The sequence below is a fragment of the Petaurus breviceps genome, unplaced genomic scaffold (genome assembly GCF_028583685.1).
Source record: "Petaurus breviceps papuanus isolate PSGF00001 unplaced genomic scaffold, PetGlider_PUasm1.0 189, whole genome shotgun sequence".
Lineage (NCBI taxonomy): Eukaryota > Metazoa > Chordata > Mammalia > Diprotodontia > Petauridae > Petaurus > Petaurus breviceps.
Genome location: NW_027185809.1, coordinates 15,338,300 through 15,364,376, shown reverse-complemented (window position 1 = coordinate 15,364,376; position 26,077 = coordinate 15,338,300). Strand labels below are relative to the sequence as shown.

The following is a 26,077-nucleotide window of genomic DNA, read 5'->3' as shown; positions in this document are numbered from 1 at the left end:
TATTTACTAAAAAATATTTTGATAACCATATTTTAATATAATTGGCTTCCTTTATAATGTTATTTTGTGCACTAAAAAAGCATTTTTCTGATAAGTCCTAAGGCTTCAACAAATTTCCAAATGAGTCAATGACACAAAAAAGGTTAAAAGTCCACATCCCACTTGAGTCATAAAAGTTTGCTGATTAGTTCATAATAAAAAATACCTGAAATCATGTTACTCCTATATTATATTTTTAACCACTACAATATATGAGCAAAAGTGGCTCTATTCTATCTACAGATCTTAAAATGAGATATAGGAAATTTTTCCACCTGTGTTGTAACAATGTTTCTGCACAGATTTGATTCTCTTCCTTCTACAATAATATCAATAGGAACAGATGAGAGAACAAAATCACTGAAGACCACAGCCAGGGACCTATAGATCTGTGACACTACAGACGACTACAGATTTGTTCCTATTGTACTGACAACAGTTGATGCACATTTAGATGGGCCAAGATGGCTAGCAAAAAGTCCTTTGTTACTACCTGCAATTGGAGGGAAGATCAGTTTTTTTTTATTCAAATGGGCATCCAAGGAAAGATGGATGTCTGAGGGGTGCTTCCTAAATTGATGACAACTTTCTAGAAAGTCTGGTGTAATACTACAATTACTTCTCTTAGTTATAACAAAATCAGAAGTGTAGGGAAGATGAGAAAAGATAGCTGTAACAGCATCAGCTATGACTTATACAAATAAACAAGCCCTTGAGAAGCAGGCCAAAGTTCAGGTTTAATACTTTGGCTACTGTCAAATTGGGGAAAGGTGGCATGGTGTGTCTAATAGGTAAAGCACTTTGTGCTATAACAAACATGTCACCAAATTTAAGGATCAAATTAAATTTATAACTATGTGAACAATTTAAGTTACTTACATGGCCGCTTTTCAACAACATCAATGACACTTTCCAATGCATCTTCAAGCTCTAATTCAGGGACAAGCTCAAGAGCTTCAATGAGGTATTTAGTGGCTTCACTAATAGAAGGAAGAAAAAAAATAAGAAATCTGACTTAAAAAAAAACAGGTAATCTATACTTAAAAGCAAAGTACTTTTTAATATAAAAAACATGGCATTAATTACTAGACTAAAATCATCAGTCTATTATTGAAACTGAATCTTGCTCTCCTGAACAGACCTTACACATCTGTGTGACTTTTGCTCATGCTAAAGCAATGGGGCAAGAGAGGAGGCAGCATGTTCCAAACAATTCACACCCCCCCACTACCACCCCGTTTCTCCCTAATACTCTGATAGGGATAGCTAAGGACCCTGAAACAAAGAGTCTTGGAAACAGTAGTGCCCACTAAACAACCAGACTTGCTTCCAGCACAAACCTCACTGCCTTTATCTGGGGAAGCAACTGCTTTGAAGAAGGGGCCAGGTCTCAGTATCTTCCCACAGACAGGCAAGCCTACGGAGCTGAAGCAGCAAGGCAGCCTGAAGGAGAGATGGAAGGAGCTATTTGCCAGGAAAATAAACTATCCACACCACCTTGATCACCATCTCCCCTCAGTCCCTGATGGGAAAAGCCCAGGACCCTGATAAACACTTTATTCATTTATTCTATATAGAACTGAAACTGGGATCACCCAAAAGGGAATGAAATGGTAGGTGGTAGGGCTATATAGGTTGTAATACATTACAAACAAAAAACAAAAAAGGAACAATATAAAAGGTATCATCAGAGAAATGTCTGACCAGAAAAAACAAAACACGGGTGTATTCCTTACCTAATGACTAGGAGGGATAAGGCAGCCCATATAATATCAAGAGAATAAAGTAAATGTTCCTACCCCACTGTATGGACTACCTACAGTGAATATAGGAGTAGCATGTAATGAACAGACATGGATGAGATTCAGTCTGCATCGCTGGAGGGCACCAATGTCACTGATATGATGTATACAATGGAGAATCAGAGTAGCTGAAAAAATGACTTACTTAGATCAAATAAGTTTGTAATAACAGATTTTTCAAATGAGTTTAAAATAGCACACTTCCATCTTTTTAAACATTTTGCATTTGAAGAAAAATTTCATATGACTGGGAATTTTAAAGACAAACAAAATCAAAATGAAAAGCCAAAAGAAATTATTTTAAAAATAAAGAATTTTAGGGGGGAGCCAAGATGGTAGCGTAGAAGCAGGAAAACTCCATGTGCTCCCCCCATAACCACCTCAAATATCTATTAGAAAAAGACTAAACAAACTTTAGGGCTACAGAACCCACAAAGTGACAGAGAGAAACAAATCTCCAGCTGAAGGCAGCCTGGCAGGCAGATAGGAAGGGACCATTGCAACACACTGGGAGCAAAGCCCAGCCTGGGCTAAGCCCATGGTTTTAGCCTCAGGGCTGCCTGACCAGTCGCAGTTGAAGGGACTTTGGGAGAGTGAATCACCAACAGCTATGGCAGTTGACAGACTTATCAACCCATAAATGCCAAAGAAAAAGTGAGAGGTCAGTGTGGACTTTGGGAACAGGGGGTTGAGGAGTGTGGTCTGGCCTCTGCCCCCAGTGGGAGAAGCGGCTGAGGTGTGGTGGCCACCGCAGTGAGGCTGCTTCAGAGCTCCTGGCCTGCAGATCGTAGGGGAACCAAGCAACCAGTCTGAGGGGTAATCACACTTGTTTTAACCTACTTGGATCTGGATTGCTGTCTAGGGTGGAGGGCCTGGGGCGTGTGACCAGGTACCAGAGCCAGTGGAGGTTTCAGAGACAGCACCCAACTAATAGCTCTGGCAGCTGTGAGAACCCCAGCAATTTGGGACAAAGCTTTCCTCTATGGAATCTGAGTTCTACTGTGGCAAAAAGCTCAAAAGTCAAGTAATTGAGAGGCAACATAAGCAAGCAAAGGAAGCAAAGCAAGCACAGCAATCTGACTTTAGATTCCTATTTTGAGGACAAAAAGGTTCAAAGCAGGGAACAACAGGAAGACAACAAAGTCAGAACTCCTGCACCAAAAGCTTCCAAGAAAAATATGAACTGGTTACAGGCCATAGAGGAGCTTAAGAAGGATTTTGAAAACCCAATAAGAGAAGTGGAGGAAAAATTAGGGAGAGAAATGAGGATGCAAGAAAATCATGAAAAGCAGGTCAACAGCCTGACTGAAGAAAATAACACCTTAAAAAACAGACTAACTCAAATGGCAAAAGAGGCTCAAAAAAAGCCAATGAGGAGAAGAATGCCTTAAAAAGCCAATTTGCCAGATGGAAAAAGAATCTCAAAAGCTCACTGAAGAGAATCATTCCTTAAGAATTAAACTAGAGCAAATGGAAGCCAATGACTTTATAAGAAATCAAGATACTATTAAACAGATCCAAACAAATGAAAAAATAGAAGGCACTGTGAAATATCTCACAGGAAAAACCACTGACCTGGAAAATAGATCCAGGAGAGATAATTTAAAAATTACTGGACTACCTGAAAGCCATGACCAAAAAAGAACCTAGAAATCATCCTTCAGGAAATTCTCAAGGAAAACTGCGCTGCTATTTTAGAACCAGAGGGCAAAACAGAGGTTGAAAGAATTCACCAATCACCTCTTGAAAAAGATCCCAAAGGGGTGGCCAGGTGGCACAGTGAGTAACAGCGCCGGCCCCAGAGTTGGGAGACCTGGGTTCAGTTCCGGCCTCAGATACTTAACACCCACACAAAATAACTGGCCCTGTAACCTTGAGCAAGTTACTTAACCCCAATTGCTTTAAAAAAAGAAAAAGAAAAAGATCCCAAAAAGAAAACTCCTAGGAATATTATAGCCAGGTTCCAGAGTTTCCAGATCAAGGAGAAAATATTACAAGTAGCCAAGAAGAAACAATTTGAATATTTTGGAAACACAATCAGGATAACACAGGATCTGGAAGCTTCTACACTGAGGGATCAAGGGGCTTGGAATATGATATTCTGAAGGTCAAAGGAGCTGGGATTAAAACCAAGAATCACCTACCCTGCAAAACTGAGTATCATGTTTCAGGGGAAAATATGGTCATTCAATGAAGTAGAATGCACTTGCAAGCATTCTTGAGAAAAAAAAAAACCAGAGTTGAATAGAAAATCTGACATTCAGATACAAGAAGCAAGAGAACCATGAGAAGGTAAACAGGGAAAAGAAATCATAAGGAACTTATCAAAGTTGAACTACTTACATTCCTACATGGAAAAAGGATAATTGTAACTTATGAAACTTTTTTCAGTATGAGAATAGTTGAAAAGAATAGAAATGTATACATACATATATATGTCTATATAGGAGAGTATATGGGCGTCTGAATACATATGTGAGTGTGTGTATATATGAGTACAGGTATACATAGACAGAGGGCACAGAATCAATTGAATAGGAAGGGATACTTAAAAGGTGAAATTAAGAGGTGAGAGTGGAATATAATGAGAGGAGATGGGGAGAGACAGAATGGGGTAAATTATCTTATGCATAGGAGGTAAGGGAAAACTGTCAATGAAGGGGAAGAACAGGAAGGCAAAAGGGAATGAGTCAACCTTACTCTCATTGAATTTGGCTTAAGGAAGGAATGACATACACACTAAATAGGGTATCTCACCCCACAGGAGAGTAGGGGGGAAGGGGATGAGAGGGGGGATGATGGAAGGGAGGGCAGGTTGGAAGGGAGGGAAGTTGGTTGGAAGCACCCACTTTTGAAAAGGGACAGGGTCAAAGCAGAGAATAGAACAAGTAGGGGTCATGACAGGATGGAAGGAAATAGTCAGTCTTTCACAATGTATCCACTATGGAAATGTTTTGTGTAGCTACACATGTACCTATACTGAACTCCTTATCTTCCAAGTAAGAGTGGATGATGAGGGAGGAAGGGAAAGAATCTGGAATTCAAAGTTTTAAAATCAAATGTTTAAAAAAATATATAATAATTATTATTATTACATGCAACTAGGAAATAAGATATACAGGTACTGGGGTATAGAGATACATCTTGCCCTAATGGAAAGTCAGAGGGGGTATAGGGGAGGATATAGGAAAGAGAAGATTGGGGGAGGGGGTATACAGTGGGATCGCTGTTTTAGGATGGTGGGTAAGGGAAAGATGGGGAGAGAATTCATAACCCAAAATCTTGTGGAAATGGATGATGTAAACAAATAATGTAAAATGATATAAACAAACATAAAATTTAATTGTAAAAACAAATAAACAAATAAAGATAGAATTTAAGAAGTAGTTTCTATTCACAGAGTAGGGGTCAGAATTATTTGTTAATTTTGTACAAAAGTGAAAATTGGATGTAAAAATATTAAAGAAATTCATTTCACTCAACCTCTCTGGATCTTTTTTTCTTTATCTGTAAACACAACCAGCCAGACAAATGATTCTATTCCTACAATATGCCATATGCTTTAATGTATCCATATGTTTTCTCTCACTGCTTCTTCCTCCTAGAATACCTTCTCCACATCCTACCCATCCTTTTAAGGCACAACTCAAATACCTGCATAAAGCTTTCCCTAATGCCAACAGGAAATAACATTTCTCTACTCTGCACTCCCATAGTACTTTGTACCTTTTATGATACTTTATCATATTCTACTTACAACTATTATGAATAATATCTTGCATCTGTATAGCACTCTACAATTATAAAGTACTTTCATAAACAATCTCACATTAATTCCATTATACTTTGCAGCCATTATGTTGGTACTCATTATTTGCTGAAAAGAAGCCAATGTTTTTAATTCTTGTCTTATCAACAAGATTGTTTCTTATGATCAGAAGCTATTTTATGCTATTTTTCTTAACCCACTGCTCCTAAGAGGGCTAGGAATAGCCAGAATTCAAAAATACACTTGTTGACTTAATTCACAAACCTAAATGCGTATACAACTGTTTAGCTATTTGCACAGATAAAGTGAGTTCTTCACAGTAAAAGAATTAGTTTAATGCTCCATTTTCTTGGCTCAGCCAAGGTATTTTTAAAAAATTAGTGTATAGCCCAAAGGGCTATAAAAAATGAGTATAGTGACTCAGCAATGCCACTTCTAGGGCTGTATCCCAAAGAGATCATACAAATGGGAAAAGGACACGTGTACAAAAACATTTATAGCAGCTCTTTTTGTAGTGGCCAAAAACTGGAAATTGAGAGGATGCCCATCAATTGTGAGGAATGGCTGAACAAGTTGTGGTATATGAATGTAATGGAATATTATTGTGCTATGAGAAATGATGAGCAGGTCGACCTCAGAAAAACCTCGACAGAGTTATATGAACTGCTGCTGCTGAGTGAGCAGAACCAGGTAAACACTGTACAGTTACATTGTGCAATGACTAACTTTGACAGACTTGGCTCTTAGGCTCATGACAGAAAATGCTATCCACATCCCAAGAAAGAATCACGGAGTCTGAATGCAGATTGAAGCATACTATTGGCTGTCTCTTTTTTGTTTTGTTTCTTCTTTCTCACGGTTCATTCCATCGATTATAATTTTTCTTTACAATATGACTCATGTGAAAATGGTTAATACGAATGTATACAAAAGCCTATGTGAGACTGCACACTGTCTTGGGGAGGGGGGAAAAATTTAACACTCAAAACTTGTAGAACTGAATGTTGTCAACTAAAAATAATTTTTAAAACATTTGGCATATACTGGGGGGGAAGATTTGTTGGGGGGGGGGGAGGAGGCAGTAGTGGTGGTAAATCCAACCACGGACCTACAAACAGGTCTTCAAGTTCCCCCCAAAACGTGTCCGACTCTCCCGGATCACATTTGGGGTTTTCGGTATCTTTATACTGCCATTTCCTTCTCCAGGTCATTTTTTTTTTTTTAAGCAATCGGGGTTAAGTAACTTGCTCAAGGTTACACGGCCAGGTGTTTCTGGGTGTGGTGCTGAGTATCTGCGCCCAAATTTGATCCAGGTCATCCCGACACTGGAGCCGGTGCTCTCACTCACTGTGCCACCTGGCCGCCCCTAAGCAATTGGGGTTAAGTAACTTGCTCAAGGTTACACAGCCAGTTATTTCTGGGTGGGTGCTGAGTATCTGAGCCCAGATTTGATCCAGGTCATCCCGACACTGGAGCCGGTGCTCTTACTGGCTGAGCCACCTGGCCGCCCCTAAGCAATTGGGGTTCAGTAACTTGCTCAAGGTTACACGGCCGGGTGTTTCTGGGTGGGTACTAAGTATCTGAGCCCAGATTTGATCCAGGTCATCCCGACACTGGAGCCGGTGCTCTCACTCACTGAGCCACCTGGCCGCCCCTCTCCAGGTCATTTTACAGACGAGGAAGTGAGACAAACTGGGCTGAGTGACAGCCCAGGGTAAGCGTCTGAGGTCACACTGGGACTCAGGAGGATGAGTCTGTCTGACTCCAGGCCCCCAAGCTCCATCCACTGAGCAGCCGAGCTGCCCCCAAGAAATGGAGCAGAACTGGCCAGTTTATACACTTCCAGTTCAGTAAACGCAGTGCCTTCCCACACATAAACCCTCCCGCTTGCCTTCCTAGCTCCCGGGGTCCTTGGCCCCGCGTCCCTGGCTCCCCGCCAGGCTGCGTCCTGCGCTCCTCACCTCTGCCTCCCGAATCCCCCGCGCATTCCCTCCCGTTAGCCGGCACGGTCTGACGTAGCTGCGGCTTCCTGTCGTTAGACTGGAAGCTCTGGGAGGGCAGGCCTTGTCATTGTCCTGGCCTTCTACGGTCGGCGCTTAGAACACTGGGTGCTTCGGAAAGGCTCCCCCACATGGCCCGGGATGTCTCCTCGCCCCAGGCTGGCACGCTTCGGCCCCGACAGGCCCGGGACATCCCGCAGACCCGCCTCCTTCCCATGCCAACCCCTTCAGGAAACGCTCCCCGAGACAACTCACCCCCGGAGCAGATAGCCCCGCAGCTTAAAGGCGGAGACCACTTTGTTCCGCAAACGCTCCGGCGCCATTTTCGGATTTTGGCGCCAGGGCGGCCCCGCCTCCTTCTTCGGCAACTCCCGGCGCTCAGGACCCGCCCCCCGAGAGCGCACGTGACGAGAGCTCCCCTCCCCCACCGGAACTTGTGTGAGCTCTAGTTAAGCTGAGAGCTCTGGACCAATGTTTACAAAGGAACGACCTGGGTTTAGGGGCAGCTACTTAAATGAATCATATTAACCAATTTTTTTTTTTTTTAAGGGAAGCTCATACTGGACTTCAAAAAGAGTCTGGAATTGTGTGAGAAAAAGCACTAAATTTTTTGTACCTGGAATGTTAGTCTAGGAAATTTGATGGGGTTCCATCTAACTTCTGCTGACCTTGTCATTTCTGTTAGGGAAGGGAGTTATTGTCATACTATTAAAAGAAATTTGTATGAACATTGCTATCACAAAATATGTAAAAATTACTGTTCCACCCAAGTAATTAGTGTACCAGCTCATCAGGTGGGATGGGACTAAAATTTCACTAAAGTCATCATATTTATAAGGTGATGCTTGAGATGAATTTAGAACAAAACAGGTATTCTAAAATCGCAAAGGCTAAGATATAATATACTTTCCCTCTCTAATTTAAAAATTCGGACCTTAACTAGATAGTTTTTTCAGTTGAGTTTTGAATTTCTTGTAATATCTTAGTTTCATTGTTCTCTTTTCTTTGTATTTTTTTTTTCCAGTATGGATATTACTGCAGGAAAATGTGAAAAGTTATAGCTCTTAAAGACTGCACTTTAATAACTGTTAGAGTTATTAGCAATAGTTGTTGGTGTGAAGAAGCAAAGGATCATTCAAGCTTACAATAAACTAGGATCAGTTGTACAGAAACACAAAGGAAAACTGCTAACCATGACTCTTGAGAAAAAATGCTTGTCATTTAAAAAAAAAAACTATTTTTACTGGTGAAATTTGCTTTTTCATTCAAGAATAAACCAAACCACTTCTTGCAAGCAGGGATATTTTCACTCTATTTTAATCATCAATATCTAGCACAGTGCCTGGTATATATAATAGGTCCTTAATAAATAGTTGTTAATTGGTCTTCATCAGACTATAAGACATTTAACCAAAAATGTTTGGGGGATTTTTTTTAAATTTCTAGTGAGGCTGGAAATCTTGTCCCTGTTAATTATGAACTATAATAGACTGTATACTTAAAAAGCAGAATTGTTCCAGAATTACAGAAATTCTACAATGGAGATAAAATACTGAAATGTAATATATAACATATCAAGAAATTTGTCTAAGAGATGTAAATAAACATTGAAGTCAATGGTCTAGGAACTCACTTGACTTAAACTCCATTGGGAACATATGGATTATAATCAAGTCTAGACTTTTAAAAAATGAATTATACACTTGCTATAAAAAGTGATGAAAAAATTTAAAGTCCATATGCCTTCAAGGACTTTAAAATCTATTTACAGAGGGAGGGAGACAACATGAAAACAACTATGTACAAACAAGATGTAAATTTATAACTCTAAGTTCTGTTCCAGGCAGCTAAGTGGCACAGTGCTGAGATACGATGAATAGACTTGGGATATATATACTTGAATGAAAAAGGAATTCTGGGCCTAAAATCTTTAAGACTCTTTTTCTCAGTTCATATCTAGCCTCAGACACTTAGTAACTATATGACTGTAATAGTAGTGGAATTTAAAGATCCCTCAGTATTGGCTTGGTTTTTGGATTGATGGTATTAAAATCCAGAGCTTGTGAATCCCACTTGTGGGATGGACTCATTGACATGAAAAGAGAGGACTGAACTGGGAGGAGCTGGTAACATGAATTTTAGAGAGGCAGAAGCAGAGAGAGAGGCAGAAGAATTTTTTGGAAGCAGCATCATGGAGGCAGAGAGACAGAGAGGATTGCTGAGGGCCAGTTCAGCTGCCCAGGACTTTTGAGAGTTGCTACCCAGAGCTGCCAAGGACTGAGGAGACATGGCTGTGACGCTGGTACTTTGTCTGTCTGTTTTGATGTTGTTTTGCCAGATTCGTCCACTGGTGAAGGACAGTCCTGTTGTTGCAGAGGTCCTGGAACCTTGCTGCTGGTTCAGGGGTCCAGAGACTGTTCTGCAGACAGAGAATGAATTGCATCCACTGGTGAAGGACAGTGCTGTTGTTGCAGAGGTTCTGGAACCTTGCTGTTGGTTCAGAAGCCCTGAAGAAGGATTTTCTTGTTGTATGTTTACAGAAATCCTGGAAGAGGGTTTTGCTAATGTTTTCAGGGGTCCTAGGACTGTTCTGCAGACGGAGAATGAATTAATGAGGACCCTGGCAATGTATCTTGTGGCCTTGCTAAGCTTTGTATCCCCAGGAACAAAGATTGCTGAGAACATGCCTTGGGTCAAGATGAAGAAAAGATCTCTCTTTGGGTATTAAATGCTGTGCTTAAGCTTGTTGTAACTCTGGGGTAGATGGCCTTTTCAGTTGTGATCCAGGGGTGGGAAACTTTTGACTCTTTTGTGCACTGTGATTGACCCAATGAAGGTACTTTGTTTATAATTGGAAACTAATCTCCATTTGAAAAGAGGGACTTTGTGATTGACTAAATGAATGTAATGTCTAGAGGTGGAATAGCACTTGGAAATTATTGAATTACACTTGGTGAATGCTGTATTTTGAATTGTGCTGTATTTTGATTTTCTCTGTTCTTAATTTATCACTGAATAAAATGGAGAGCAACTATGCTGGTATTTTGAACCTTGGGAAGTTGCCTTTGCTTGGCATTACAGTGACCCTGGGCAAGTCATTTAACCCTGTTTGCCTCACCTGTTAAAATGAGCTGGAGAAGGAAATGGTAAACCACTCCAGCATCTTTGCCAAGAAAACTCCAAATTGGGTCACAAAGAGCTAAACATAACTGAAACAATAACAGCAGTAAGAAACCTCTGTCCCAAAGATCATTGATATGGAACACTCTCCTAATAAATGGAGATCCATGGGTTGCCCTGTGTGAGCGTAGTTCTCCAGGATTCTTCAGGGTCAGTCCCCTTTAGAGACTCTTCAGGTGAGAACCCTCTATCAAGCTTCTAGTCTTCAAGCTTTGAGAAACTGTGGGTGCTTTGAAATGTAAGATGGGAAAAGCTGCTGAAGGAAAAGACTCTGAGAAGACATGAATGGAAATAACAGTCTTCATCATGTCCCTATCTCCATCTTGCTACACTAGTGACCGAAGAAAGTTTCTCCTTGGATGAGATCAAGGACACTCTGGATAGAGCTGAGTTATCTCACTCCCAATGGGAGAGCTCTTTTACTCTATATTGTTTGATATATATTCTCCTATTTCTTTGATTTCTGTTTTGCTAGGATTTGGATAAATTAGTTTCTTCACTATTCTTTATGTGTGTTCACGCATTCCTTAGTAAACCTTAAAATGCACACATATATATGTGTGTGTGTATATATATAATATATATATACATAGATATATATGCATATAGATATAAGTAAAGAGAGTGGTGATCAGGGTGTAAGGGATTTTCCCTCCACTCTCTCTTCCAGAGACTGATCTCTGACTGCCTAGTTTTATACTCCCCCCAAAGAGGAGGGGTATGCTTGCTGTGAGGCAAACCATGTAAGAGTGTAGAATCAGGATGTGGGTGTACAGAATTGGTTCTGTCCTTGCACTTGTCTTTCAGATTTGAACTTTTCTTCCTTTGTAAGGCCAGTGATAATAACTGGCATTTATATAGTGCTTTAAGGTTTGCAAAACATTTTCAAATATTTAATTTTATCCTCACAGCCCTGGGAAGTAGGTGTTCTTATTATCTCTATAGATAAGGAAACTGAGGCAGATAGAGTGTAAGTGACTTGCCCAAGATTATTCAGTGAATAAGTGTTTGAGGACAAATCTGAACTCTGGTTTTCATGACTACAAGTCCAGAGTTCTATCCATTCCACCTAGATCATCTGTACTAAGGTAGCTAAGTTATTACCTCTTATAGGCAATCTATCCCAGGGCTAAAGTTGATGCAAAGTTTTGCTCTATACCACAGTCCACCCAGTGTTCCCAGGCCCACCAGCCAGGACTTCTCCCTTCCTAGGAGCACCATGGGAGAGAAAGGCAATACCAAATCTTTGCCCCTTCAGAGTCTTCTCCTGAGGGGCTGTGCTGTTCTTTCATGGGTACTGGGAAAAGACTCCTCCCCACTTTCATTTAGGAACTCAACATTGTCACCAAGTCAATTTAAGGGATCCACTTTCAATCCCATATAAGTTCACATTAACTATAATTAAGCAGAGACGATTTGACCTCCCTATGAATGAACAAATAAAAAAGCATTTATGAAATGCTTTCTTTGTGCCAAGCACTGTGCTAAGGGTTGGGGTTATAGATGGAAAAAGTAATCCAGTTCCTGCTCTCAAGACCTTACATTGTAATTAGAGGAGACAACACAAAAGAAAGTTCAGCTACAAGGAATATAGAAAGGCCCAGAAGTTCCCAGGATGATGGGACAGATGAAAAGACCCAGGGATTCTTAGGTTACATAAAGAGGATAGATGATAGTACTGAAGACTGTTAGAGACCTTAGGTGGCAATAGCAGAGAAGATGAAAGGCCTGTTGGTTCTCCCATTGGAAAGCAAGGTACCCCTCAACAACAGTACCCCTTGGTTCTTCAAATTTCTTTCTGGGAAGACATTATCCAAACATGCTATGAAAAAACTTTCCAAGTGAGAGCAACCTGAACTATTGGGACCTCAAAGTCTTAGCAACTCCATGCTGGGGATAGAAGAGGTAAAGAATGGAACTATGTCCAAAAACAATCCATCTTTACTGGTTAAGTATTATTAGGAGCCAGATTCAAAACAGAGTCAAAACACTTCATGACTGGAAAACTTTCCCTCTTTCCTAGAATAGAATCAATTTGTCAAGGATATGGCTTCTGAGAGTAAGGATATCAGTTCAGGATTATGATGATGAAGCTGCTATTTCAAGATTATGCTTTGGAGGCAGAGCCAAGATGACAGAGTAAAGGCAAGGATTCACTTAGACTCTCCCAAATTCCCCTCCAAGCAATTTTAAAATAGTGAATCAAAACAAATTCTGAAGTCATGAGACTAACAAAAGAAAGGAGTAAAACAATTTCCCAACTCAAGGCAACTTAGAAGGTTGGCAGGAAAGATCTATCTTACTTGGGTAAGAGTGGAGAACAATCCAGCATTGGCTGAACCAGTACAGGCCATTCCCCAACAAGCCAGCATCAGGTCTTGAGGGTTGCAGCTTCAAGAGTCCTTAGTCCACAAATCTTAGGGTTTTCAGACTGTTGGTCAAAAGGAGATTTCAGGGAACCCTTAGTTGGCACTGCAGGAGTTCTCTGTTGCATTGCCCATACATGGTTCTGGGTGCACTAGCAGAAGCAAAAACCCTGGACACAGTTCCAGGGTGGAAATGAGTGCTTGTGGTCATTTACACAGCAGAAAACAGGCCAGGAGAACAGTAACCACACCACTTCTTAAACCATACCACCTTGGAAGAATGGAAAACTTGCAGACCCCAAGAACTAGCTCTGAAAAACAGCATAAAAAAAAAACCTGAAGCTTCGGACAGTGTTCTCTTTATGCTGGGAAAAAAAGCCCAACTTTAACATAAAATTAAAAGTCAAGAAATAGACTGGAAAAATGAGCAAACAACTATAAAGAACCTGACCATAGAAATTTACTGTGGTGACAGGGAAAATCAAAAGAAAAACTCAGAAGACAGCAATGTCAAAACAGTGACATTCAAAACCTCAAATAAAAATATGAATTGGTCTCAGTCCCTTCACTCCCAAAATTCCTGGAAAGGCTCAAAAAGAATTTCCAAAGTCAAATAAGAGAGGTAGAGAAAAAATGGGAAAAGAGATGAATGTGAGGCAAGAAAATGATGAAAAAGGAGTCAACAGCTTTGCAAAGGAGGCACAAAAGGCTACCAAAGAATATAATGCCTTAAAAAAAAACAGAATAGGCTAAATAGTGTTTAAAAAAAAAAAGGCACAAACATCTACCAAAGAGAAGAACTTCTTAAAAGTGGAAAAAGAGGTCCAAAAGTTCTGAAACAAATAATTCCTTTAAAATTAAAACTGGAAAAGAGGAAGCTAATGACTTCATGAAACATCAAAAAAACAATAAAACAAAATCAAAAATGAAAAAAAATTGAAGAAAATGTGTTATCTCGTTGGAAAAACAACTGACCTGGAAAATAGATCAAAGAGAGATAACTTAAGAATTATTGAACTACCTGAAAACCATGATTAAAAAATATGATGTAAGTGTAGCTAGGTGGCGCACTGAATATAGTACTGGCCCTGGAGTCAGGAGGACCTGAGTTCAAATCCAGCCTCAGACACCTAACACTGACTAGCCATGTGACCTTGGGCAAGTCACTTAACTCCAATTGCCCTGCCTTCCCCCCTCCAAAAAGCCAAAAAAAAAATTTGATGTTGTATGACATTATCCCAAAAAACTACCCTTATATCCTAAAACCAGAGGGCAAAATAAATTGAAGTAACCCACTGATCACTTCGCTATATATTTGAGAAATAAGGCCTTTATGAAAAACACTGTACATTGCTTCCCAGCTTTCTGCTTCCCTTCTAATCTTGGTTCATTGGTTATGTTTGTGTAAAACATTTTTAATTTAATGTAATCAAAATGATCCATTTTGCATCTTATAATGTTCTCTATCTCTTCTTTGGTAATAAATTCTTCACTTGTTCATAGATCTGACAGGCAAACTATCCCTTGTTCTTCTAATTTGCTCATGTTCATTGCTTATCCCTTATGTCTAAATCATGTACCTACTTTGACCTAACCTTGGTATAGGGTGTGAGATGTTGCTTTATTTCTAGTTTCTAATATTTTCCAGTTTTCCCAGCAGTTTTTTGTCAAATAGTGAGTTCTTATCCCAGAAACTAAAGTCTTTGAGTTTATCAAACATTAGATCACTATAGTCACTGAAACTGTGTCTTGTGTACCTAACCTATTCCACTGATCCACCCTTCTGTTTCTTAGTCAGTACCAAATAGTTTTGATGATCACTGCTTTATAATATAGTTTTAGATTTGGTATGGCTAACTTTGCATTTTTTCCCCTTAATTCCCTTGATATCCTTGAGCTTTTGTTCTTCAAGATGAATTTTGTTGTTTTTTCTAGCTCTATAATATAAGTTTTTGGTAGTTTGATTGGTATGGCACTGAATAGGGAAATTAACTTAGAATTGTCATTTTTATTATTTTAGCTCGGTGTACCCATGAACAACTGATATTTTTCCAGTTGTTTAGATGTCACTTTATTTGTGTGAAAAATGTTTGTTCATATAGTTCCTGGGTTTGTCTTGGCAGATAGAGTCCCAAATATTTTATGTTGTCTACATTACTTTAAATGTAATTTCTCCTTCTATCTCTTGCTGCTGAACTTTGTTGGTGATACATGGAAATGCTGATGATTTATGTGGGTTTATTTTATATCCTGCAACTTTGCTAAAGTTGTTAATTGTTTTTTGGAATTTTTTTTGCTTTTTAGAGGGAGGAGGGGAGGGCAATTGGGGTTAAGTGACTTGCCCAAGGTCACACAACTAGTAAGTGTTAAGTGTCTTGAGGCCGGATTTGAACTCAGGTCTTCCTGACTCCAAGGCTGGTGCTCTGTTCACTGTGCCACCTAGCAGCCTCTAAAGTTGTTAATTGTTTCAAGTAGTTTTTCAGTTGATTCTCTAGATTCTCTAAGTATAACATCATATCATCTGCAAAGAGCAATAGTTTTGTTTCCTCATTGCCTATTCTAATTCCTTCAATTTCTTTTTCTTCTCTTATTGTTACTTCTACTATAATATTGAATAATAATGGTGATAAGGGACATCATTGTTTCACCCCTAATTTTACTGGGAATGCTTCTAGCTTATCCCCATTTCATTTAATTGCATCAGTATTCATTAATGAAATTTGTCTATAGTTTTCTTTCTCTGTTTTGACTCTGTGGTTTAGGTATCAAGATCAAATTTGTAGGGGCGGCCAGGTAGCACAGCGAGTAAGAGCACCAGCTCCAGTCTTGAGAAGACCTGGAGATCGAATCCCAGGCTCAGACACTTAGCACCCACCCAGAAACACCTGGCCGTGTAACCCTGAGCAAGTTACTTAACCCCAATTGCTTAGGGGTGGCCAGGTGGCTCAGCGAGTAAGAGCACCGGCTCCAGTGTCGGGATGACCTAGATCAAATCCGGGCTCAGATACTCAGCACCACACCCAGAAATAACTGGCCGTGTAAACTTGAGCAAGTTACTTAACCCCGATTGCTTTAAAAAATAAATAAATAAAAATAAAAAAAAATAATAAAAAAAGATCAAATTTGTGTCATAGAAGGGACTTGGTATGACCCTTTTTTACCTATTTTTTCCAAATAGGTTATATAGTATTGGAATTAATTATTCTTTAAATGTTTGGTAGAAATCACTTGTAAATCCATCTAATCCTGGGATTTGGGGAGGGGGGCAGAGGGAGTTCATTTATGGCTTGTTCAACTTCTTTTTCTAAGTATTTAATTATTAATAATATTAATAAATTAATAATTTATTTTATTAATAAATAAATCCTACTAAATAAATAAAGTATAAATGAATAAATTAATAAATAATATTAATATTATTTAAGTATTCTATTTCTTGTTCTGTTCATCTGGATAATTAATGTTTTTATAAATATTCATTAATTTCATTAATATTGTCAGTTTAGTTTGCATATAGTTAGGCAAAATAGCTCCTAATAATTGCTTTGATTACTTCTTAGTTATGAATTCACCTTTTTCATTTTTTATACTTATAATTTGTTTTTTCTTTCTTTTTATTAATCAAATTAGTTAACTTATCTATTTTATTATTTTAAAAATAATTTTTAACTCCTCCAGGCTCTGGCTTCCACCTTCCCCAATCAATGTAAAAAGAGGACTCTGAACAAACTTTGGAGCTGCAGAACCGACAAAACGACACAGAGAAGCTAACCTCCCCCTGAGGACAGCCCAGCAGGAAGGTAGGAAGTGGAGCCCTGGCCCACATGGAGGTTTTAGCCCCAGAGTGGTTCTGACCAGCCATCAGCAGGAGGGACTCCAGATCAACAGCAGCCGTGGTCATTTCCAGAATTATCAACACATAGATGCAAAGGACAAAGTGAGAAGTCAGTGCAGTCTGGACTTTGGGACCCAGTGAGTGGGAGTGCATTGGCTTTTGCCCCCAGGGCGAAAAGCTGCTGAGACACTGTCACAGCCAACCAGCACCACGTGGCAGCTTCAGCTCCTGGCCTGCAGAGTGTAGGGGGACCAAGCAACCAGTCTGAGGGGTAATGGCTCTTGCTTTAACCTGCTTGGATCTGGATTGCAGTCTAGGGTGGAAGTCCTGTGGCGTGTGTCCAGCCTGCTAGAGCGTGTGGAAGTCTCAGAGAGGGCACCCATCTAATACCTCTGGCAGCTGAGAAAACCCCAGCATTTGGGATGAAAGTTCCCCTGTCTGGCGGCAGAGTCCTACTGTGGCAAAAAGCCCAGGGGTCAAGTGACCGACGGCAACATGAGCAGGCAAAGGAAACAAAGTAGACAGAAAATTCCAACATTAGACTCCTACTTTGGGGACAAAAAGGAGCAAAGCATGGAACAGGAGGAAGACAGTGAAGTCAGAACTCCTGCACCAAAAGCTTCAAAAGAAAATATGAGCTGGTTACAGGCCATAGAGGACCTTAAGAAGCAGATAAGAGAAGCAGAGGAAAAATTGGGAGGAGAAATGAGAACGATGCAAGAAAATTACAAAATGAGAGTCAACAGCCTGACTGAGGAAAATCACACCTTAAAAAACAAATTCAATTGGCAAAAGAAGTTCAAAAAGGCAATGAGGAGAAGAATGCCTTAAAAAAGCCAAATTTGCCAGATGGAAAAAGAATCTCAAAAGCTCAGTGAGGAGAATCATTGCTTCAGAATTAGATTGGAGCAAATGGAAGCTAATGACTTTATGAGAAATCAAGATGCTGTTAAACAGATCCAAACAAATGAAAGAATAGAAGGCAATGTGAAATATCTCATGGGAAAAACCACTGACCAGGAAAATAGATCCAGGAGAGATAATTTAAAAATTATTGGAGTACCTGAAAGCCATTACCAAAGTAAGAACCTAGAAATCATCCTCCAGGAAGTTCTCAAAGAAAACTGCCCTGATGTTTTAGTACCAGAGGGCAAAATAGAGGTTGAAAAGAATCTACCAATCACCTGCTGGAAAAGATCCCAAAAAGAAAACTCCTAGGAATATTATAGCCAGGTTCTGGAATTCGAAGATTAAGGAGAGAATATTACAAGCAGCCAGGAAGAAACAATTTGAATATTGTGGAAACACAATCAGGATAACCCAGGATCTGGCAGCTTCTACACTGAGAGATTGAAGGGCTTGGAATATGATATTCTGGAGGTCAAAGGAGCTGGGATTAAAACCAAGAATCACCTACACAGCAAAACTGAGTATCATGTTTCAGGGGAAAATAAGGTCATTCAGTGGAATAGAGGACTTTCAAGCATTCTTGCTGGAAAAACCAGAGTTGAATAGAAAATGTGACATTCAGATACAAGAAGCATGAGAAGGTAAACAGGGAAAAGAAATCATAAGGAATTTATTAAAGTTGAACTATTAACATTGCTACATGGAAAAACAATAATTGTAACTGATGAAACTTTCGTCAGTATGAAAATGGTTGAAGGGAATAGAAATATATATGTATATATATATGTCTATATATGAGGGTATATGGGCATATGAATACATAAAAATCATTTCTAATTTTATTTATTAAGTTAATTTTTTTAGCTTTCAATTTTGTTCATCTTTCATTTGATTTTCAGGATTTCCACTTTGGTATTTAATTAGAGCTTTTTAATTTGTTGGTTTTCTAGTTGTTTTAGCTTCATGTCCAATTTCTTGATCACTTCTTTCTCTCTTATTGATGAAAGAGCTTAAAGATATAATTTTTCCCCTAATTACTTCTTTTGCCACTTCTCACCAATTTTGTCTAATTGTTCTCATTATCTTTAATGAAATTTTTGATTGTTTCTATAATTTGTTCTTTGATTCACCCATTCTTTAGGACTGTTATTTAGTTTCTAATTAACTTTTTAATTTTAGTTTCATAGACCTTTTAATGAATATACTTTTATTGCATTATGGTTGGTAAAAATGGTTTTCTGCATGTGTTTATGGGGTTCTTATGCCCTTATATATGGTTGATTTTTGTGAGTGTGCCATATACAGCTGAGAAAAAGGCATACTTCTTTATATTCCCATTGAATATTATCCAGAAGTCTAGCATATCAAACTTTTTAAAAATTCTATTTAGGCCCTTATTTTCTTTCTTACTTATTTTTTGTTCTGACGAATGTAGATCTAGGAGAGGGTAAATTGAAGTCCCCCACTACTATTGTTTGCTGTTTCCTTCTGCACTTTATTTAACTTTTCCCTTAAGAATTTACTTGCTGTGAGGGGCTGCTAGGTGGCGCAGTGAGTAGAGCACTGGCACTGGAGTCAGGAGGACCTGTGTTCGGATCCGGCCTCAGACACTTAGCACACACACACACACACACACACACACACACACACACAATCTAGCCGTGTGACCTTGAGCAAGTTACTTAACCCCAACTGCCCTCCAAAAAGCAAAAAAAAAAAAAAGAATTTACTTGCTGTGGGCTGCAGTTAGAGGTGACTTGCTTGGTTGACTGTAAGTGACTAATCATCAGTTGCCAAAGCTGTCCAGCTGCAGCCATGGGTGGACCCATCAGAGGCCTATTAACTGGAGCAGCTGGTCCAATAGCCTACTCTGTTCTTTACATTATTGATAAGGGAGATGTCTTTGGGAAAGATCAGGGTCTTGTTCTTGGCCGGTTGGATATCACTCCCACGATGGGTTTGCTGGCAGGGGTAGTAATGGAACTGCAAGACTGCTCTTTCCCTCCTTAAAGAGGTCATTGCAACAGATAAAGAAGAGGTTGCCTTCAAAGACCTGGATGAAGCAATTCTGGTAGGCTCCATGCTAAGGAAGGATGGCATGGAGAGGAAGGATTTACTTAAGGCAAATGTGAAGATTTTCAAATCCCAGGAACAGGCTTTGGAAAAATATGCCAAAAAGTCTGTTAAGGTTGTGGTTGTTGGAAATCCAGCCAATACCAATTACCTGATGGCTTCTAAGATGGCCCCATTGATGCTCAAGAAGAATTTCAGCTATTTGACCCATCTGAATCACAACTGAGTTAAGTCTCAAGATTGCTCTTAAAATGGCTTGACCACCAAGGATATCAAGAACCACTCCTCAACTCAGTATCCAGATGTTAACCATGCCAAGGTTAATATCCAAGGGAAAGAAGTTGGTGTCTATGAAGTTGTAAGGCAGGCTCAAGGGAGACTTTATCAGGACTGTTCAGCAGTGTGGTGCAACTGTCATTAAGGCTTGAAAATTGTCTAGTGTGATGTCAGCTGCCAAAGCAATCTGTGCCCATGTCAGAGAGATATCTGGTTTGAAACTCCAGAGGAAGAATTTGCTTCCATGGGAGTCATCTCTGATGGCAATTACTGTGGAATCCTTGATTTGCTCTACTCCTTCCCTGTTGTCATCAAGAATAAATCCTGCAAATTTGTGGAAGTCCTCTCTATCAATGATTTCTCCTGTGAGAAGATGGATCTCATTGCAAAGGAATTATCAGAAGAAAAAGAGACCACTTTTGAATTTCTTATCATCACATGACTAGGCAAAAATTAGGATATCACAAAACACATAAAAGCTGAAGAATGTTCTTCTTCTTCTTTAATATTAATATTATACTACCTTTAAACTTAGTGCCAATTAATGATATTGTACTTGGCAAACTACATAATGAAAACCATGCATTTAAAGATTGTGTGTACTTCTTGGTACATATTTGTGCCTACCATGTCATCACATTATCAAATGATGTTAGTGATGAAGTCTAAATAAAAATGACTGACTGTAAAGAAAAAAAAAGAATTTAGATGATGTGCCATCTAGTAATATATGTTTAGTATTGATATTAATTCATTGTCCACGGTACCTTTTCACAAAATGTAATTTTACTGCTTATTTCTTTTAATTAGGTTAATTTTTGCTTTTGCTTTGTCTGAGCTTATGATTACTACCCTGGCCTTTTTTACTTCAAGCATTATAGATTCTTCTCTGGCTCTTTATTTTAACTCTATGTGTATTTTTCTGTTTCAAGTTTGTTTCTTGTAAACAACCTGTTGTTGGATTCTGGTTTCTAATCCATTCTGCTGTCCTATTCCATTTTATGTATGAATTCATCCCATTCAGGTTCACAGATGTGAATGCAATGCTGTGTATTTCCCTCCATCTTATTCTCATATCTATCCTATTTTTTCCCATGCCTCCTATCTAAGAATCTGCGTTGCTTCTGATTAATGCCCAACTTAAAGTCAAAATCTACCCTTTCTCTTATTCTTTTCCCCTACTCTCTTTTCCCTTAAGCCATTTCCTTTCTATTTGCTTGTTAGGTAAGTTGTATTTCTGTACCTGTCGGTGTTTGTGTTTTTGTTGTATGTGTTTGTGTATTTTTGCCTCCTTTAACTAGTTCAAATAAGAGTGAGTTTCAAGAGTTGTCCACCCCACCCCATTGCACCTCATTGTTGTATAAGTTCTTTTTATCACACCTTATTTATTTGAGATAATTTTCCCCTTCTTCCTCTCCCTTCTCCTTTTTCTCTGTGCACTCTCTTTTGAGAGCAGCCAAGTATAACTCTTTCAATTAGATTCCTTCTATAAGTCCTAGTGATGACAAAGTCAAGGGATTACCTGTGTCATCTCATATAGTAATGTAAGCAATTTAATCTTATTTAGTCTCTTATGATTGTTCGTTCATGTTTATCTTTTTGTTTCTCTGAACTCCTGTGTTTGTACGTCAAATTTTTAATTCAACTCTGTCTTTTCATTAGGAATGTTGGAAAGTTCTTTATTTCATTACAAAAAAAATTTTTTTTTCCATTCTAGGATTACACTTAGTTTTCCTGGTTAAGTTATTCTTGGTTGTAAGCCTACATCCTTCTAGAATGTCATATTCTAAGCTCTCCACTCCTTTAAATCTTGTATGATCGTTATTGTGGCTCCTCCATATTTGAATTCTTTCTTTCTGCCTTCTTGCACTATTTTTTCCTTGAATTGGGAGCTTTGGATTTTGAATATAGTATTCTTGGGAGTTTTCATTTGAGGGTTTCTCTCAGAATATGATTGATAGGTTCTTTCAGTTTCTACTTTGCTCTCTGGTTCTAAGATGTCTGTGCAGTTTTCTTTTATGATTTCTTGAAGTATGATATTTAGGCTTTTTTTTGTTTATGGTTTCAGGTAGTCCTATGATTATTAAATGATTTCTCTTTGACCTATTTTCCAAGTCAGTTGTTTTCCCTATGAGATAGGTCACATTTTCTTCTATTTTTTTTCTTCAGTCTTTTGACTTAATTGTTTCTTGATATCTCATTGAGTTATTAGCTTCCATTTTCCTAATTCTCATTTTCTAGGAGGCTCAATGGATAGAGTGCTAAGTTTGGAGTCAGAAAGGCCTGAGTTCAAAACCAGCCTCAGATACTTACTAGCTGTGTCACCCTGGGCAAGTCCCTTAACCTCTGTTTGCCTTAATCCAGTGAAGAAGAAAATGGCAAATCACTTCAGTAGCTTTGCCAAGAAAACCCCATGGATATAGTATGGTTTATAGGGGCACAAAGAGTTGTACTCAACAACACAATTTTCAAGGCGTTATTTTCTTTACTGAGGTTTTAAACCTCCTTTTCCAACCAATTAATTCTTTCTTCATATCTTTCTTCCCTGGTGTTTGTCTCTTTTCTCATTCTTTCCTCCACTGCTTTCATTTTCTTTAAAAAAATTTTTTTCAAAGCTCCTCCTTTAATACTTGCTTTAATTCTTCTAGGAATTCTTAGACGTATGTCCAAGGTGCATTTATCTTTGAGACTTTGCCTACAGATTTTTTTCAAGTCATTGTCTTCTGTGTTTGTGTCTTGAGCTTTTCTTACCACCATAATAGCTTTTTGTGGTGGGATCCCCTCCCCCTTTTTCCTTTTTTACCTACAATAAACTAGTTTATTTAACAAAAGAAAAAACCACAAGAAAAGAAAAAATCCATTTTAAAGACCTTATCCTTTAACACAAGATTTAAATTCACTATAGAATGGATTATTAAAAATATTTCTTATCTAATTCTTAGATAAGTATCTGTATTATAATATGGTTTAGACTATTGTAATGAAATCCTAATTGATCTCCCCTCACCAATCTGTTCTCCACATTGTTCCCAAGGTAATTTTCTTTTCTTGTTTTATATTTATTTATTTTTGGTTTTCAACATTCACTATTATAAGATTTTAAGTTTTAAATTTTCTCCCCCTACTCCCCTCCCCAAGATGTGGTACAATCAGATATTGGCCATACATGTATAATTATATTAAACATATTTCCCCATTAGTTATGTTGTAATGAACAAAAGGGAATAAACCATGAGAAAGGAAAAAAAAACAGAAAAATATTCAATCTTCATTCAGACTCCACAGTCCTTTCTTTGGATGTGGATAGCATTTTCCATCATGAGTCTTTTGGAATTGTTTTCAATCATTGCATTATTGAGAAGAGCTAAGTCTATCAAAGTTGGTCATTGTATAATGTTGCTGCTGTGTATAGTTTCCTGGTTCTGTTCAGGATCAGCTGATGTAAGTCTTTCCAGGTTTTTCTGAAATTTGTCTGCTCATCATTTCTTATGGAACAACAATATTCTATTATATTCATATACCACAACTTGTTCAGTTATTTCCCAGTTGATGGGCATCCCCTCAATTTCCAATTCTTGGCTACCACAAAAAGAGATTACATATATATTTGTGCATGTGGGTCCTTTGCCCTTTTTTATTGTCTCATTGAGACCTTTGGGACAGACCTAGAAGTGGTATTACTGGTTGAAAAGGGTATGCACAGTTTTATGGCCCTTTGGGCATAGCTCCAAATTGCTCTCCAGAATGGTTGGATCAATTCACAACTTCACCAAATGATGCCCACACAGTAGGCAGCGCAGGCCTGAAGGTGGGGGTGTGGCAATGAAATGATGAAGCAAGCCAGGCCAGAACTATTAGGGTAGTCTGTTTATTTATTCTGGGGCAACGGTTTTTATAACAAAGGTGGTTGCATCCGGTTTTTCTCGTGGAAAAAATGACTAACCAGATTGTATTTAATTATTGGCAGCTGTGCAATCTTTGGGGGTCACTTCTTGGTAATCACACGATGTTTCCTTGCTAGCCACAGAAAGATAGTGACCTTAAGTCATAATTAGCCCACATGGGGAGCAAGACCCAGGGAAATCCTGGTCCAGACTCCACCCATGACTGGACTGGCTCACATTGGCCCTCAACAACCAACAATGCATCGGTGTTCCAATTTTCCCCTCATCTTCCCCATCATTTATCATTTTCCTGGTTTTTTCATGTTAGCTGTTAGTGTGATGTGGTACCTTAGAGTTGTTTTGATTTGCATTTCTCTAATCAATAACGATTTAGAGCACTGTTTCATATGACTACAGACAGCTTTAATTTCTTCCTCTGAAAATTGCCTGTTCCTATCCTTTGACCATTTACAAATTGAGGAATGACTTGTATTTTTATAAATTTGACTCAGTTCTCTATATATTTTGGAAATGAGGCCTTTATCTGTAAAAATTGTGTCCCAGCTTCTGCTTCCCTTCTAATCTTGGTTGCATTGGTTTTGTTTGTGCGATTTAATGTAATCAAAATTTAACTTAATTTTTTAAATTTAAATTTTTAATTTAATGTCATCAAAATTATCCATTTTGCATTTCATAATGTTCTCTATCTCTTGTTTGGTCATGATTTTTTTGCTTGTCCACAGATCTGACAACTATTCCTTGCTCTCCTAATTTGTTTATATTATCACCTTTTATGTCTAAATCATGTACTCATTTTGACTTTATCTTGGTATATGATGCAAGATATTAGTCTATGCCTAGTTTCTGTTATACTATTTTCCAGTTTTCCAAGAGTTTTTTTTTTAAAATTTGTTTACTATTCGTTTACAACATTCAGTTCCACAAGTTTTTGACTTCCAAATTTTCTCCCCCACCCTTTCCCCCCTACCCACATGGTAGTATGCAATCCGATATAGGTTTCATATATACCGTCATATTAAAACATTAGTCGAGTTGTAAAGAATTATAACCAATGGAATGAGTAACGAGGAAGAAGAAACAAAACAAAATGAAAAAGAGAGAGCAAGTAGTTTGCTTCAATCTGCATTCAGACCCCATAATTCTTTCTCTGGATGTGGAAAACCTTTTCCATCATGAGTCCTTTAGACTTGTCTTATAACTTTTCATTGCTGAGGGGAACCCAGGATATCAAAGTCAGTCATCACAGATATGATGTGTCTGTAATTGTGTACAATGTTCTCCTGGTTCTGCTCCTCTCACTCAGAATCAGTTTATTTAAGTCTCTCTAGGTTATTATGAAGTCCATCTGCTCCTTATTTCTTATAGCACAATAGTATTCCATTACATTGATATACCACAACTTGTTCAGCTGTTCCCCAACTGATGGGCATCCCCTTGATTTCCAGTTCTTTGCCACCACAAAAAGAGCTGCTATAAATATTTTTGTACATACTGGTCTTCCTCCCACTTGAGTGATCTCTTTGAGATACAGCCCTAGAAGTGGTATTGCTGGGTCAAAGGGTATGAAATTATTTATAGCCCTTTGGGCATAGTTCCAAATTGTTTACCAGAATGGTTGGATCAGTTCACCACTCAACCAACAATGCATTAATGTTCCAATTTTCTCATATCTTCTCCAGCATTTATGATTTTCCTGTATTGTCATGTTAGCCAATCTGACTGGTGAGATGTGGTACCTAACAGTTGTTTTGATTTGCATTTCTCTAACCAATAATGATTTAGAGCATTTTTTTCATAACAAAGTTTCTTTCTCTGAAAACTGCCTGTTCATATCCTTTGACCATTTATCAATTGGGGAACGACTTGTATTCTTGTAAATTTGACTTAGTTCTCTGTATATTTTAGAAATGAGGCCTTTATCAG

General features: G+C 38.5%; 1 protein-coding gene and 1 pseudogene across 4 annotated transcripts in view; one reads left to right on the top strand and one right to left on the bottom strand.

Annotated features, from left to right (window-relative positions):
- Window positions 1–8,011, bottom strand: part of POLE2 (DNA polymerase epsilon 2, accessory subunit) — a 63,045-nt gene extending 55,034 nt beyond the window's left edge. For 3 of the 4 annotated variants that reach the window (XM_069091972.1, XM_069091975.1, XM_069091974.1), the window contains exons 1-2: window positions 7,866–8,011; window positions 919–1,019 (exon numbers count right to left, since the gene is read on the bottom strand). In XM_069091972.1, the coding sequence (XP_068948073.1) occupies window positions 919–1,019; window positions 7,866–7,933 (169 nt within the window). In that variant the 5' untranslated portion in view covers window positions 7,934–8,011. Of the gene's footprint in view, window positions 1–918; window positions 1,020–7,571; window positions 7,833–7,865 lie in introns of those variants that run through there. The other variant, XM_069091973.1, reaches the window with a different exon arrangement.
- Window positions 8,012–19,715: 11,704 nt separating this feature from the next.
- On the top strand, window positions 19,716–20,691 carry LOC138164144 (malate dehydrogenase, cytoplasmic pseudogene; annotated as a pseudogene).
- Window positions 20,692–26,077: the final 5,386 nt, after the last annotated feature.